At 34.6% G+C, this 18026-nt stretch overlaps 1 protein-coding gene across 3 annotated transcripts in view; it reads left to right on the forward strand.

Annotated features, from left to right (window-relative positions):
- Wdsub1 (WD repeat, sterile alpha motif and U-box domain containing 1) overlaps positions 1-18026 on the forward strand; it is a 51518-nt gene that overhangs the window by 19515 nt on the left and 13977 nt on the right. For all 3 annotated transcript variants that reach the window (XM_010606790.3, XM_019204979.2, XM_010606791.3), the window contains 4 exons: positions 4784-4817; positions 6041-6081; positions 6156-6262; positions 7011-7190. In XM_010606790.3, coding sequence (XP_010605092.1) covers positions 4784-4817; positions 6041-6081; positions 6156-6262; positions 7011-7190 — 362 coding nt within the window. The remainder of the gene's footprint in view (positions 1-4783; positions 4818-6040; positions 6082-6155; positions 6263-7010; positions 7191-18026) is intronic.

Raw genomic sequence — 18026 nt, forward strand, 5'->3', positions numbered from 1 at the left:
CCAACAGAAGAACAAAATACTACAAGCAGTAAGAGAAAAGAAACAAATCACATACAAAGGAAAGCCCATCAGAATCACAGCAGACTTTTCAACACAAACCCTTGGGGCAAGGAGAGCCTGGAATGAGATATTTCAAGTACTAAAAGAGAACAACCTCCAACCTAGACTGATGTATCCAGCAAAACTCTCTTTCAAAATGGAGGGGGAAATAAGACACTTCCACGACAAAGAACACCTGAGAAACTACATGAATACCAAACCAGCACTACAAGCAATTCTAAACAAGATCCTAGAAAAAGACAATGAAGGCAACAACACCATGAGGCCCAACAGAGCAAATCAAATAGGCAAGGCAAGAAACTAAAAGGAGAAGGTGAAAAAGTAAAAAGAGTCAACAAAAGGCCAATAACATGTCAATGATAAGTCAGTACATATCAGTTATAACCAGCAATGTCAATGGCCTCAACTCACCAATCAAAAGAAATAAACTGGCAAAATGGAATAAGAAGCAAAATCCAATAATATGTTGTATACAAGAAACACACCTAGTGGAAAAAGAAGCCCATAGCCTGAAAGTGAAAAGATAGAAAACAATTTTCCATGTGACAGGACCCCAGAAAAAAACAGGGGTGGTAATCTTATTTGCAGACAAAGTAAATTTCAAACCAAAACTGAATCTAGTATTATTGATGTAGGACAGTACTGTATCATCCCTCTATGAATGTAAAATATCTTATACCTGCTTTATGATACATAGTAGTGACTGTGCTTTGTCAGAGCTACATTTAATGATATTACTCTAGAATGTTCTCTTCCTGACTTTCTGAAGCATGGAAGACTTGTTAAGTGATACTTAACAATGTTATGTTTTCATTTTATAGCATTGTCAGTTTGTATACATGATTTTGGTTAACTGACATGAGATTGACTGGAATGATCTTTCCCATTCATTATGGATAAATGGAAGTTTAAGTTATTAAATACTTTAAGGTCTGTGATGTTGCTGTCAGTCACATTCAGATGTTTTCTGGTTAGTTTTTATTTATTGGAATAAAGGTACAGGCAAGTAAATGAATTGTAAATCTAACTTGGTAAAACATAACATTCAGTTTTTTAGAAATAGCATACATGTTTAAACCATACTTGGTCTGAGGGTAGATAAGAACAAATTAATTTGTTAATGAGAGAAAGATTCTATCTGTGACTGAAACTTACTGGTACAATGGAATGGACATATGTGAAAAGAGGATTACTAGGTAAAACAGTAAGATAAGAGTGGTATATGAATATCACAACTAATAGAAAAATGGAGAATAAAAAGGGATTATAGGTCAGAAGGTGTACTAAGAAAGGTATATGGCATTGATAAGTGTGGTCATGCAAAAGGCAGTATAGAGTTAGATACGCAGATAAGACAGGGCAGGCGGATAGAAAGGGCATTCCAGGAGGCAGGCAATTCTTCAATAGATTAAAATGTGTTAGCCTGTTTTTCATTACTATAATGAAATAATTAAGTCTGGATAACTTTCCAAGGAAAAGAGGTTTGTTAGTTCAGAGTTCTAGAGGTTCAAGAGCGTGGTGGTATCACATGGTAGGAATGCTTGTGGAGCAGAAGATCACATCTTGAGGGCAGAAGCTAGATTCATGGGTCAGGCTAGCTTTTATAAAAATTTGCTCTCATAAGAACTAACTCAGGGCAGAAGAACTACCTTAGTTCCTTCTAAGGGTAGGGCAGCCAGTGACCTAAGCTTCTCCCACTAGGCTCACATGATAGAGGTCCTGCCACCTCTCACATCACCACACTGAGGACCGAGGACTCCACCATGTGAGCCTTGTGGACAAACCACAACCAGGCCATAGCATGTATAACAAACATCAAAAAGGAATACAGGGAATGAGCCTGAAAAAAGAGTTTATACAGATGCCGGAGGACCTGGATGTTGTTATAACTTGTTCCAGCTTTGTGTAGTAAATTTAGGAGAACTACTGAAACTTTCATTTCAGTTGGCTAGGCCTACATATAGGAGACTGATGTTAAAGTCAAGAATTGCATCAGTTGTTCTCATACTTTTGGTTTAAGATTTCTTAACACTATTAAAAGTTATTGAAGAGCCCAAACAACTTTTGCTTATATGGGAGATATTCCTAATCTAAAACTCTGAAATCCAGGTGCTAAGTTGGAAAGTTTTACATATTAGAACATTTTGGATTTCAGGCTTTTTGGAATAGAGATGCTCAGCCAAGAAAGCGTATGCAAATATTCCCAACACTTCTGAAAAAAACTCTGAAGCCTGAAATACTTTTAGTTCCAAGCATTTCAGATGAAGGATATTCAACCAGTATTAGTAAATAAAGACAGAAAATCCTGTAATATTTTAGATTCCTTTTAAAGGAACAATAGCTTTTTGTCCATAGGTTCTGCATCTGTGCATTCAGTCACCTACAAAATGAAAGATATTGGGGAAAAGTTAGACTGAACATGTACAAACTTTTTCCTTTTTCCTAAACAACATAATTTAACAATTATTTGCACTGTATTAGGTATTATAAGTAATACAATAATGATGTAAAGTATTTTAGAGGAAACACATAGGTTGTATGCAAATATTCCACCATTTTATATAAGAGGCTTGAGCATCAGTGCCTTTGGTATCTGCAGTGGAGAGGGCTGTCCTAGAACCAATCTCCCATAGATAGTGAGGGACTACAGAAATGAACTTACTGCTTATACTGCAAATATTGCATATTTTAAGGGGAAAATTAAAAATAGTGAGAAGACTTGGATTTGAAGAGCTTTTCAGTGTCTGTCTTAGCAGAAGACACTTGGATTTGCATATCTGCTCCCCACATTGTGTTTATCCCTCAGGTATGATGGCATCACATGTCGCGGCAAAATATGGAAGAAATTTTTCCCTTCATCTTTCTCCACATCTCTTCTCTAATAACTTTCATTTAGCCCCTTAATAGAGGTTGTCTTTTGTTCCAACCTACATTTGTTGATCCAGTCAAAAGTAATGAGTAGCACGTATACAAACCTCTATTCAAACAGAAGTCAGCCTTCCTAGTGTAAGAAAAGGCTTGGGCCAGGGATTTACCTCAGTGGTTCCATGCCTGCCTCAAAAGTGCAAGGTCCCGAGTTTGATCCGTGGTAACAACAACAATAAAAAAAAAACAAAAAAACAAAAACCCTAAAAGAAAAGGCTGGTCAAGTCTCAGTAGTTAGGATTCCTGGGAAAGTGTTTTTTTAATGCCCGCAATTGTTGAAAGTTCAAAACCCATTTCTCTTCTTTTGAGTTAAAAACCAATGAGAAAGAAATGGAACTGATAGAGTAGCTAACATGAGTTTCGATCTGCATTTGCTTTGCTCACCTGTCTGGCAGAGTGATCCATTACAGACTTCTGCAAGAGGAGATCAGAAAAAAAGGACAATACAGAAGGACTTGAGTCATATTGTCCAGTGTCATTCCTCAATATCACCAGTCATCTGGCTTTCTTTTTTGGCTAAAGTAGTAGAGGGAGGAGAGGCCCAGACCTTACTGCAGAAGAGTAGGAAAGTTCCCCCTTCAACAAGACACTTGCTAATGTATTATTTATTTTGGACGTAGATAATGCAGTTTTGTTGTTATGAATCTGAAATGCTTTTAATGAAATGTGTCTCTGACACAGAAATGACTAGCAAACAAAGGCTTATGATCATCTTTCCCAAGCCTAATTTTTTTTTCACTTTATACCTTCTACAGTATCATACTTTTCTGTCTTGCTAATGCAGTGCTCATCTCGAGGGATACATCAGGGAGTTAGTTTTAGTTGCATTTGGTAGTAGTAGAGGTGGAATTTCCTGTTAGTTTTTATCTTGGTTTGGGATGGTTTTTTTACATCCGGAATATATTTTATTATTCCTATCTTGTATTTTAGTTTAGATTTGAATTTCTAATTATAATTCCTAATTTGAATTTTTACATAAGGTTCTGATGTAAATCTCCCAACACTGACCTCCTGAACAAGGAAATTTGAAGCTTTCTTATAGGTCTGACCTTTGTCACACAATCAACTATTTTCCACCAATAATAAGTACAAATACTAATATACTAATTATTAATGCTTGTCTTGCTGATATATTTTCTCACTTTACGGCATATACCATAGTGGCATAAAGACTACTTCCAAGTGGGAAATAAATACTAGATGGAAACATTTTATCTGTTGTTTTAAACTGTTTACTTTGTTATAGTATTATACTTTTCTTTATAGTGTGATGATCTTTTTCCCACTAAGAATAATCCGGAATGGTTGCTTTAAATTTTTAAAGCATTAAGAGAAACCATGGAATCAACATAAAGTTTACACTTATAATTTTCAAAAATAAATCACAAACAAAACACAAGTACATTGATTAGGAATTAAGGCATAGCCACCAATGACAAAGAACAATGCTGTTTGAAACAATTCAGTAACATATGCTTCCCTTGTAATGACTTTCTACTGAGTTACTAATTTGATAGGGAATTCTGTCATGTGTGTGTGTGTGTGTGTGTGTGTGTCACAAGTGTTTTTTTCTATATCCATTATAAGCGTATGCTGTTGGTTAATAAGGATAATTTCTGATAAATTTTATATTTCCCATGTAGTTTTAAATAAACAGAAGAGATTGAATTTTAAATACCTGTATGTCACCATTTCAGCCTTTTAAAAAAGTTACTAAAATGATTTAGAAACACTAATTATGTAAATATACTTTGTGTTATAGAACTTTTCATCCATAATTTCTTTTTTTCTTTTAAAGATCAGTGGATAAGTCTGTCATAATATATGATACAGTAAGTATTTCAAAATCTTGTGTGTGACCTAAATTATGTTTATTAGACAACTGAACTTCAAGTTCACACATGATAGAAATAGTGTATGTTTTTCTACTTAGTATACTCCAAAATATAAAATACACATTCTCACAAATGTTAAACTGCTGTGCAAATAAGGTATTGGTTCTGGGACAAGCTGTTAAATATTTCAATAATGCTTTTAAGATGGACAAATTAAGAGCTCCATTATCCAATTTTGATCAATATTTAACTTTTACACCAGGTATCATTACAGCAAAGAATGAATGGCTGGCTACCCAAGGGGTTTTGGAAAGTAGAGATGAAAAGTGGCCTACCATTATAAAAAATGCTACTGTAGGTGGATTTAGAGACTAGCGTGAGATAGAATAGGTTATTGCAGATTTGGGAAAATGAAAGTTTTGGCAGATTATCTGCTCTTTGGTAAAGACTGAGTTGTGTAAGAAGTAAAATGAATGTTTGATGTATGACAAAGATGTAGTTGATGAAAACAGTCTTCAAAAGAAGTCAGTAGAGTGGAGCCTTATAACAATGTTGTTCAGACAATAGCTCTATTATCAAATCAATGGAGATATAAATCATCAAAGTCTAGTGGGTCCAGCAAGTAATCAAGTCCATCACACAGAAATTGAGCCATTGAAAGTTCTGGCAGGAAATGGGAATGAATACTCAAACTAGATCCTTAGTATTTTCCATCAACTTTTTATGAGTTTTCTGCATTCACAAAAGTAACATTAGTTTTTCTCTGTAAAATATGGATGTCACAAATACATGCAGAAGGTTGGCTGGTTGCCAAAGTGTACTGTACTCAGATATAAATGACTAATTTCTGCTCTCTAAATGTGTACAAGTCAAATGCCATAACACAAATATAATTATTTCCCGTAATCTTGTAATAGACATTTTGGTTACTATTAGTAAGTTCAAACAAATCAGCAAATGCCAAGGGTCAGCTATACTAGAATTTGCTAAGAAGCTGGCCTGTAGACAACAATCCTAATATTTGAGAAAGAGTGAAATAAGTATTAGTTAGAGGTGCCATTCTGTTATTCACTGAGTGAACTGTCAACTTAATGTTAGTTACTGATAATAGTAGAATACACATAGCATATAAACCATTCATTATTAAAGTTAATCTTTATCAATAATTTTACTCTTGCCCAAGTAAATATAAACCTATTTTTGTTTGTTTTTTTCCTTAGAATTCACAGAATGTACTTCACACATTGACACAGCATACCAGGTCTGAATTTAATCTCTTTTTATTAATAAAATTTAAAAGTTAGAAGATATGTAATAGTTGTTTTTATTATCTAGGTATGTCACAACATGTGCCTTTGCACCAAATACTCTCTTACTCGCTACTGGTTCAATGGACAAAACAGTAAACATCTGGCAATTTGACCCGGAAACACTTTGCCAAGGTTAGTAAGGGCATCATCTTTAACTCTACTAATGAATAAATTCAGAAATTTAGTAACTTTTTTTTCTATGTTGTTGGCTTGGAAATCAAACTGGGGGCCTAGCACATGCTAGCTCTACCACTGAGCTTATACGCCAGCATGAAATTAAATAAATCAAGTTACTCATATTGCTTTTCCAAATATAAAATACACATTCAAATTTAATATAATCTAAAAAATAATTTTATAGAAGTCAATGTTAAAAATGTTGATTAATGCTTTTGAGTGCACATTTATATATATCATACTTCCAGTGGTTTTGTAATTTATTTATACTCCAAAATAATTTTTCAGATAAATATAGCTTGAGGATAAAAGAGAAATTATAGATGTATTTTGTTAACTTTCTTTTTAATTACATCAAGCAATATTGGCACATAATTTAGAAGTTTTATTTTTATCACTATTGTAATTAACTAAATGGTGCTCGTATAGAGATGATAGAGCAAATGATTGAGTATCTTTACTGGTATGAGTTTTAGATAATAAATATTGTTTTTCTAGAATGAAAAAGTAGTTCCAAAAGAGTAGTATTTAACGTGGTATTGAATAATACTTCATACATGGCAATATTTATTTTTTTGGAATTCCTAGGTAAAGTTGCAAAACACAAATTTAAGGAAATTTTCATTTACTTTTTACTTCAAAGTGGCATTGTGTATAAAAGAAATACTTTGATTGTATGTTTCTTGCCTCTTTTGTTTTTAAGCAAGGAGCATGGAAGATCAGCTAAAACAGTTTCCTGAAGATTGGTCAGAGGAAGATGTTTCACTATGGCTTTGTGCACAAGGTTTAAAAGACCTCATTGGTATTTTCAAGATGAATAACATTGATGGAAAAGAACTATTGAATCTTACTAAAGAAAGTTTGACTGATGATTTGAAAATTGGTAAGATTCATGAGAAACAGGCAATCTTAAAAAATGACTTTTAATAATTTTTAGTTTGCAGTTGATGCTAGTTGTACTCATGATTTCCTGTTAACATTCTAGCACAGTAATTATGCTAGTGTACGTCTTTTTGGAGGAAGTGCATATTTTTATTAGGTTAGGGAAAATAAAATGTTATATAGCATTTATTGAAGTACCATGTAATTATAATTTTAAAACTAATATTTTTTAATAGGGAAATAATTCATATACCATAAAAATCACTTTTTAATTGTATGATTTTTTTTTTTTGTATAACCATAACCACTACTAAATTTTGGAATATCTGTCTTCATCACCTCAAAAAGAAATCCTATAACCCTTAGTTGTCACTCCCTAGTCTACTTTTTACCAGCCCCTGGTACAACTACTCTGTTTTCTGTATCTATGGATTTTGCTATTCCGGAATTTCACATAAATGGATTCATACAGTGTGTGGTCTTTTATGTATAGCTTCTTTCCCTAAGCATGTTTTCAAGGTTTATCTGTATTGTAGCAAGTATCAGTACTTCATTCCTTTTTATGACTAATACTCCATTGTATGAGTTTATCATTACATTCATCAATTGATAGAATTCAGGTTACTTCCATGTTTTAGTTATGAATAATGCTGCTGTGAGCAATGATACAAGTTTTTGTGTGAGCATCTGTTTTCAGTTTTTTGGAAGTCTGTACTGTAATTGGAAATGAATCCGTAGGTCATACCTCACCTCTGTTTACCATTTTAGGAAATGCCAGGTCATTTTCTAAAGCAGCTATGTTTTTTATGTTCGTGCTAGCAATTCCTATGTGTCCTTGCCTATACTTGCTTGCTTTTTAAATTATAGCCATCTTAGTGATTGTGAAGTGGTTTCTCATTGAGATTTTTTTCATTAAGTTTATTGGTATATTTAAAGCAAACAACACAGTTAAATTTGTCATTTGGATCTTGTACCTTTACATGATGTATCTTTGTTCTTGTTCTTTCCCCATACCCCTGCCCTCCCCTCACGTCCTTCACCCTTCCCTATTTACAAAGATTTTGTTTCCATTACTTCACTTTTTCTTTTCTCTTATTTCCTTTCCCCTCCCCTTCCCACTTCCCCTTTAGCCATTTTCTTCCTACTTTACGCTCCAAACTATACCATTTGAACCTTATTTATACTTGTAATTTTTCACACCAGAGAAACTATTCAGTATTTACTCAAGTGTGTCCTATTTATTTCACTTAAGAGTATGGCCTCAATGTGCATCCATTTAGCTATAAATGTTTCTAGTTTCTCATTATTTATGGCTGAGTAGTACTCCATTTTATAGTAAAACCACAGCTTCTTTATCCAGTCTCCAACTGATGAGCAATTGGGCTGTTGCCAAGTTTTAGCTATTACAAACTGTGCCACTATAAACATGGGTGTGGATATATCACTGTGGTATGATTCTTTTAATTCTTTTGGAAGGTTACCCAGCAGAGGGATAGCTGGGTCAAATGGAATCTTTAATCCTAGTTTTTGAGGTATCTCCATATTGATTTCTACAGTGGTTGTACCAGTCTGTACTCGCACCAGCAATGGAAAAGGGTTCCTTTCTCCCACAAACCTGCCAGCATTTGTTATTGGTTGATTTCTTGATAGCAGCCATTCTTTGTGGGGTGAGGTGGAATCTCAGTGTTGCTTTCATCTGCATCTCTTGAATGACCAGTGATGTTGAACATTTTTTCATGTATTTATTTGCTGGTTTTACTTCTTGGTCTGAGAAGCATCTGTTCATCTCAGATGCCCATTTTTGAATTGGGTCTTTGTATTTGGGGGGTCTGATTTCTTGAGTTACATATATATTCTAGATAGTAGCCCTTTGTCTGAGAAGTAGCTGGTAAAAAATTTTTCCTACATTGTAGGTTGTCTCTTAGCTCTGTTGGTGATTTTTCTTGCACTGAAAAACTTATACAATGAGATCCCAGTTTTTGAGTCTTTGTGCAAGTTTGCAAGCTGCTGAGGATTCGTTCATAAAGTCTTCTTCTATGCCAATGTCTTCAAGAGCTTTACTTAATGTATTTTCCAGTAAGTTCAGTGTTTCTATTTTGATATTTAGATCTTTAATCTACTTGGATTTTGGTTTAGTGCATGGTGAAAGATAGGGATTTAGTTTTAATCTTTGGCATGTTGAAAGTCAGTTTTTCCAACATCATTTATTAAAGAGGTTATCTTTCCTCCAGTGAGGATGTTGGCTCCTTTGTCAAGGATGAGGTAGCTGAGTATGTCTGGTGTTGTTTCTGCATCTTCTAATCTACCCCATTGTTCCTTGCGTCTTTTTCTTTGCCAGTACCATGCTGTTTTTATCACAGTGGCTTTGTAGTATAGTTTCAAGTTGGGAATTGTAATACCCTCTGCCATGTCTCTGTTGCCTAGAATGGTTTTTGCTATTCTAGGTCTCTTCTGGTTTGAAATGAATTTTTGGATTGTTTTCTCAAGTTCTGTGAAATATACTGTTGGTATTTCAATTGGGATTACACTGAATCTGTATGGAAGTATCGCCATTTTCACTATGTTGATTCTTCTTTTGTCTCCTTCATTTCATTCATTCCTAGATTTTTCAGTTTTTGGATATTATTGTGAAAGGAATTGTTTCCCTAATTTCTCTCTCAGTGAGTCTGTTATTTGTGTACAGGAAGGCTATTGATTTTTGAATGTTGACCTTGTATCCAGCTTCTTTACTGAATCTGTCAATTTGGTCTAGCAGTCTTTTGGCAGAGTTTTTTTTATGTCTTCTATGTAGAGTATCATATCATCAGCAAATAATGACAGTTTAACTTCTTCCTTTCCTATCTTTATTCCTTTTATTTCTTTCTCTTAATTGTTGTGGCTAATGTTTCAAGAGCTATATTGAACAGGAGGGATGATAGTGGACATCCTTGTCTTGTTCCTGATTTTAGTGTGAAGGTTTTCACTTTTGGGCCATTTCATATGATGTTGGCTGTTGGTTTTTCATAGATAGCCTTTATCAAGTTGAGATAAAAAACCATCTACTCCAATTTCCTGTAGGGTTTTTATCATGAATGAGTGTTGAATTTTGTCAAATTCTTTTTCTGCATCTATTGAGATAATCATATGGTTTTTGTCCTTGACTCTGTTAATATGGTGTATTCCATTTATTGATTTATGTATGTTGAACCATCCTTGCATCCCTGGGATAAATCTGACTTGGTCAGGGTGTATGATCTTCTTGATGACCCTCTGTATTCTGTTTGCTAGTATCTTATTAAGGATTTTTGTATCTATGTTCATTAAGGAGATTGGCCTGTAGCTCTCTTTTTTGGTTGGTTTTGGAATCAAAGTGATACTTGCTTCCAGGAATGAATTTGGAAGTATTGCTTCTCTTTCAATTCATTGAAAAGTTTAGAGTAGTGGCAGTAGTTCTCCTCTAAATGTCTTATAGAATTCAGCAGTGAAGCCATCAGGTCCTGGGTTTTTCTTAGTTGGTACATTTTTAATTACGTTTGCAATTTCACTGATTGTATTTGGGGTGTTTAGAATTTTTATATCTTTGTTCAACTTTGTTAATTCATAAGTATCAAGAAATTTGTCCATTTCTTCTGTGTTTTCCATTTTATTAGAGTACAGGTTTTCGAAGCAGGTACTGATGATCCTCTGGGTTTCTGCGGGATCTGTTGTGACTTCACCTTTTTCATTCCTGATTGTATGGATCTGAGCCTTTTCTTTCCTTTTTTTGATAAGGTTGGCTAAGGGTTTATCAATTTTATTCTTTCAAAAAACCAGTTTATTGATTTATTGATGTTTTGTATCGTTCTCTTAGTCTCCATTGCATTGATTTCTGCTCTGATCTTTATAATTTCCTCTGTTGTACAAGCTTTGGGGTGTTTTTGCTCTTTTTCTAGAAGCTTAAGCATTAGGTTGTTTATTTGAGTTCACTCTGTTTTCCTATTGTGGACATTTACTGCTATGAATTTTCCACATAGAACTGATTTCATTGTGTGCCATAGATTCCTGTATTGGCATTATCATTTAATTGTAGAAACTGTCTCATTTCTTCTTTAATTTCCTCTGACAATTTCCAATTGTCGTTCGGGCAGGGTGTTATTTAATTTCTATGTGTTTGGGAAGTTCTTGTGGTTTCTTAGGCTATTGATCTCCAGCTTAATTGCACTATGGTCTGATAATACAGGGGGTAACTTCAATTCCTTTGTATTTATTTAGACCTGTTGTTTATGAGCTAGCATGTGGTCTGTTTTGGAGAATGACTTGTATGCAGCTGAAAAGAATGTTCTGATTTTGTGGGGTGGAACACTCTGTAGACATCTACTAAGTCCATTTGTTCTAAGATTTAGTTCAGTTCTGTCATTGCATTGTTGATTTTTTGTCTATATGATCTGTCTATTTGTGATAGTGGGGTATTTAGGTCCCCCACGGCAATTGTATTAGTAGTGTTTATTTCGTTTTTAATATCCATTAATATTTGTTTTGTATAGTTGGAGAAATTAATATTTGGTGCATATATATTTATGATTGTCATTTCTTCCTCTTGTTCCCTTTACAAGGACATAGTGGCCTTGTCTCTTAGTTTTGGTTTGAAATCTATTCCGTTTGCAAATAAGATAGCTACCCTTGCTTTTTTCTGGGATCCTGTTGCATGGAGAACTGTTTTCCATCCTTTTACTCTCAGTCTGAATTTCTTTATGGATTAAGTGGGTTTCTTGTATACAGCATATTGTTGGATTTTGCTTCTTAATCCATTCTGCCAGCCTGTTTCTTTTGATTGGTCAGTCGAGGCCATTAACATTGATGATTATTATTGTTACATATTGCCTTTTCATTGTCATGTTATTTTCCTTTTGTTGTTTCTTTTATTTTTTACTTTTCCCTTTCTCTCTCTTTAATTTCTTGTCTTTCATGGTATATTTGCTCTGTTGCCCTTATGGAGTTGTGGTCTTCATTTTCTTTTTCCAGACTATTGTTTAGAAGTGTTTGGAGTGCCAGTTTGGTATTCATGAAATTTCTCAGGTGTTCTTTGTCCTGGAAGTATATTATTTCCCCATAAATTTTGAAAGATAGTTTTGTAGGATACATCAGTCTAGGATGGAGTTTGTTTTCTTTAAGACTTGAAATAACTCACTCCAGGCTGTCCTTGACTTGAGGGTTTGTGTTGAAAAGTCTGCTGTGGTTCTGATGGGCTTTTCTTTGCATACAATTTGTTTCTTTTCTCTGAATTACTTGTATTTTGTTCTTCTGTTGGGTTTCCTAGGATCTCGATTATTATGTCTAGGCGTAGATTTTTTTTTTTTTTTTTATCATGACTAGTTGGAGTCCTATACACCTCACTTATCTGTATGTCAAATTCTTCCCCTGTGGGAAGTTTTCTATAATTACAGTATTTTTTATGTCATTTGAACTTTCTCCTGCTACTTCATGGATTCCTATCAGCCTTATATTATTCTTCTTTGCATCATCTAAGAATTGTTGGATTGATTTCTCATGGTCCCTTACTGTTTTTAAGTGATCTCTCTTTTCATGGTCACTGACCACAACCCTATCTTCTATATTGGAAATTCTGTCTTCACATTCCTTCATCTGCTGCGAATGCTTTCTGTAGAGTTTTTAATCTCCTGGATATCTGTTTGAATCTGTTTGATGGATTCCATTTCTTTCCCGTGTTGGGCATTCATTTCCATCATGGTCCTGAGCTCATCTGTTTTTTTATCTGTTTCTGTTCTAGAGTCTCTAATCATGTCTTTCATTCTTCTCACCATCTCTGTGATTATCTGGGAAATTATTTTTCTAGAGCTTCATTTATCTGTTTTTTTACTTCCTGTGCTATTGGTTCAGGGTGTTCATATGCTTGACTGTTACACTTTTCCACCTCTTTTCCCCCAGTGTTTATCTTTGGTGGGGTGGAAGTCTGTGTGTCTTATTTAAATGCTTTCTCATTTATATTTTTGTCAATGGCCCTGTCCTTGGGTTAACAGTTCGATCTTCCTGATATAGCTGTTATTTAGGTTTTGAGTCTCTAATGTCTGTAAGGCAATATCATTTTTATTATACCAGTGTGGACAACGTAGTAGATCAATCACAACACCTTAGCCCAAGCGATACAGTCCACAACACAGTAGCATCAAGCACTGTTTAGAGAATGACAATTTGTGGTAGTTATTAACCTATCACCTTTAACCATGTGAATTAAATCAAAATTGAGAACCAGCCCAAAATATGGTTTTAGTGAATAAACTCTTGAATATAGCAGCTTTATCCTTCAGGATGGGGATTTAGAAGGAGTTGGGGAGGAGGGATGGATAGGACAGAGAAAGGTTAGAAGTGAGGTCAGAGGATACAGGAAGATCAGAAAAAGTCTAGGGAGCTGTTGAAGAAGAGAAGACAGAACAAACTATACACAAGAACAGAACAAACTAACAGCAATAGGAAGGCTAGAGTCTGTAATCACTTTTAAAACTAATGGCAAGAGAAGGAAAAAGAGAAGAAAAGGAAAAGAAAGAAAATAAATTGGAATTGGAATTGGAGCAGAAACAAAAGGGAAAGTAATGAAGAGCAAGCATAGAGAGAAGATAAGAAAAAGAATATTAAAAAAATTTTGAGAAATATATAAAATTTTTTTAATGATTAAAGATAAAAATATTACTTTGAAAATAAAAAATACAAATAAAAATAGGTCTTCTTCAAGGTATGCATCTGTTGACAGAATAGACCACGTGGGCAGGAGTGTGCAGGTCTAAGTTAATCTCAGCAAGCCAGCAGCTGTCTGCTGAGGTTCAGGCTGATTTTTGGCTGCAAGGCCCAACTTGAGATCTTTGACCTTCTGTTGGGTTGAACTCTGCAAGGTTCTACTGCAGGTTCCAGCTGTCTTTCCCCTGAATTTAGACCAGGTTCCAATGTGAGGTGCTGGTCCCTCTGACTTACAACTATGGTGGTGTTGTGTGCCTTTTTCGCAGGTTTTCTTCACTTTTACAGTGGCCTTCAGTTTTCATTTAGGAGCCTCATTCAGGCCCTCTTTTTCTTGTTTGGGGTGGGGAGCTGGGGGCATGAACACCTTTGTGTTGGCTCCGCATGGCTTGGCTTCTCTGGCGCGCTGGGTCTAAGGGGTGGGCCCACCAGAGGTTCGCAAGCTGTTGCCAGGCTCCTCTGGCGTGCTGGCTTCTCTCATTGAGATTTTGATTTGCATTTTCCTGAGTAGTTATGATGTTTTCTTAATTCATTTGGGCACACATGACAAAAATCTTGTAAAGTAGGTAGCTTATAAAGAGAATATTTTGTCCTTACAGTTCTAGAGGCTGGGAAGTCAAAGAATAAGGTACTGACAGATTTGATGTCTAGTGGGGAATAATTTTCTGATTTTATAGATGGTGTCTTTGGCTAGTGGAAATTTGCTCTCTGGGAGTCTCTATTATAAAGGCATTAATCCAGTTTATGAAGGCTGTGCCCTTATGACCTAATTATATTCTAAAGACCCCACTGCCTAACACTGTAATGTTGGTGACTAGATTTCCACATAGGAATCTGGGGACATGCATAGATTTAGACCACGACATATGTTGAACATCTTTATATGTCTGTTTTTCTGTAAGAAATACAAATTCAGGGCTGGGGATTTAGCTCAGTGGTTCTGCTGCCTGCCTTGCAAGTGCAAGGTCCTCAGTTTGATCACCGGTACCAAAAAAAGAAAAGAGAAATATCACTTGATCTGATTTGCCTACTTTAAGAGCTAGGTTGTCTTTTTATTATTCTGAGAGTTGTTTTTGTATTGTGGATATGATTTGCAAATTCTTTTACCATTCTGTGGATTATCTTTATACTTTCTTGATAAGTGACTTTTGGTGCACAAGTTTTAAATTTTGATGTTAAATTTATTGATTTATTTTTCCTACAGTTACTTGTGTTATAGGTATCATATTGAAGATGTTTACTTAATCCCAAGTCTTAAAAGATTCAGATCTTTTTTTTTTTTTTGTAGTATGATTCTTACAGTTTAACTTTTACATTTAGGTCTGTGATCCACTTTGACTTATTCTTAATATGATGTGAAACAGGGGTCCTTCTAACTCTTAAAATGTAGAAATCCAGTTGTCCCATACCATTTTTCTTGAAAAGATTACTCTCTCCTCATTGAAATGTCTTGTCATCTATGTTAACTCTTTATCACTGTGACAAGATATGTGAGAAAATCAGTTAAAAGAGGATTTATTTTGGCTCACAGATTCAGAGGTTTTAGACCTTATCTGTTTTCCAGACTCTTCTTCTCTGGCTCTGGTCTGTCACCCTCCCTGCTTCCTGGCTGACATAAAGTGAGCTCCTTTCCTCTACCACACTTTCTCTGCCGTAAGGCTTTGCCTCACCAAACCCAGAAACAGAGCAAAATTTGGGCTCTTGGTGTCTTGTTCTAATAAACATAATAGGGTCTGTTATCAGTGCGTTATAATAAAATCTTAGTTAACCAGAAAAACTCAGGAAATAGGATATCTATGTTGACATTTGTTGTTAATGAATGAGATAATGAAGTATGTTACAGAAATCATTATAAAATATAGCATTACATTTTGCTTCTGTATAGTAAGTATGGTCTTTTAAGAAGTTAGCACAATGATTTGTTTTTAAAATACTTATGTTGAGATGGTTATGTATTGTGTTCAAACTATAACATAAAAATTACTTTTGTTTCTCTAATAACTGATTTCTTCTAAAATTTACTCTTCTTGAGAACAGGTGATAGTTTTTCCCTCATGGGAATTTAGCTTCTTAGTTGATTTCTCATTTATCTCTTAAAGAATATTATCAGGGGCCAGGGTTTTAGCTCAGTGGTTCCACCACCTGCCTTGCAAGCACAAGGACCAGAGTTCAATCCCCGGTACCAAAAAAACAAACAAAGAATATTATCAAGCAAAAGTACCCAACAGTGTGAAATAATTTCAGTTGCAACAAGGTTGTTTGAAAACATAATCATAAAACAATTAATAGAAATAGAATTTTAGTTTTATTGCCAGATAATAAGACATAGTATTTGTTTAGTGGCCTGAAATAGTTTTTGAAGGATGACTCTCAGATTTAAAGTTCAGTGAAATGAATTTTGGATGTATTAATGAGCCGAGCCAAAACTGAAATATTTAAATAAATTCAGTATTGGTTAGTAGATGAATTTGAAAATCATTATGAATAGAGACAAAAATATTTCACATTTTAACATGCATACCATTAAGTAAGTGAACATTTGGTTCATGAGGATACCTTGCTGTCTTGTTTTGTTGAAAATATCTGGAATTTGAAATTGCTATCTAGATGCTCTGGTTTTTGTGGGTTTTTTTCTTTTTTTCTTTCTTTTCTTTTTTCTTTTTTTTTTTTTTTTTTTTTTGTTACGGGGATCCAATTCAGGTCCTTGTGCTTGTGAGGCCAGTGGCAAAACCACTGAGCCAAATCCGCAGCCCCTAGATGCTCTGTTTTCATATAGGGAGTCAAGGAATTAAACTATACTGCTTCTGTCATCTTCTCCAGATCCCTTTAAAAAAAACTGGATTATACCTATAGTGGTGTTTCCTTTTTTAAACTTTGTTTTTGTCTTCTCTTGTTTACTATTCATTTTGTTCAGAAGCTATACCAAGGGTTTACTAGCCCTTAGCTGTAGCTGGTAAAGGTTTTTTCTAAGCAATCAAGTTTATTACACTTCTTCTAAGCCCTAGTCACAAAAGGAGATACTTGTTTCTGGATAAGCTTTGTGGAAATGGTCTGGGAAATGCTTCCTTGAGGGCAAGGTGATTTCATTTAAGTTTTAAGAGACATTAAAATTGGACAGAGATAATCCTGAACTTAGACTTTTCCTATCTGGGGAGTTTTGAATTAGTTTTTCTGTATTTTCTCTTATAAATATTACAAGCATTCTGCATATTAGTTTACATGTTTTAAGTTTTTGACAGAAAAACATACTTTTATTCAGAATATTGATTGCTCATATCCTTTTCTTATATAAACAGGATAGCTACTTTCCAATTGTAAACATGTTCTAAAAACACACATTGACAGTGTACAAAGCCTTTGTGGACCTGGAGGAGTTTTATCAGAAAACATAGCCCAGTCAGAATAGATTTTCTACCGTCTAAACCCTAATATCTTCACTTCAGTATATCTTGATTTTTATCAAAATTTTCAATCTGTTGATTTTACCCACCAATTTAAATTACCCATTTTTACTCTTTTTGCTCTTAGCTTTGAGTAAATGGCCCATTTTTTCTAACTGCCATTAAACCATCCAATTTTGCTTGACAAAAATACACAGGTAATCCTTGGAAAATGCATCATTGTGTGTGGAACAATACTGGGAAGAGATGAACTCAATGCACTATCATAAGATTTTTGTGACTTAATTTTTCTTTTGAGACAGTCTTGCTATGTAGTTCAGGCTGGCCTTGAACTTGTGGTGATCCTCCTGCCTCAGCCTCCCTAATACTAGGATTACAGGCATGCATCACTGTGCCCAGCAGTGCTTTGATTTTTGCAAAATCATTCTACATGTAAAGAAATTATTATATTGTACTTAAAAGTTTTAAAAAGCCTTAGTTACATAGGAAGGAAGTTCTAAGAGCAGTCTTAAAGCAGCAGGCCACTTCTAGGTTAACTTGCATTTACATAAATATGGGCAGTAAGCCCCAGTGGGTTTAAACACTACTACTCATGGCACAGCAGGGATGGGTTTTATGTTTTAATGGATTCATTCCCCTGAGTCTCATGGGAATGATTTGTATTTATGTCACAATTGAAGTACTCTGAGTTTATGAAACCTCCAGCCTTTTTTTTTTTTTTTTTTTTTTTT

This window comes from Fukomys damarensis, unplaced genomic scaffold (assembly GCF_012274545.1).
Source record: "Fukomys damarensis isolate Sample0158 unplaced genomic scaffold, DMR_v1.0_HiC HiC_scaffold_26, whole genome shotgun sequence".
Classification (NCBI taxonomy): domain Eukaryota; kingdom Metazoa; phylum Chordata; class Mammalia; order Rodentia; family Bathyergidae; genus Fukomys; species Fukomys damarensis.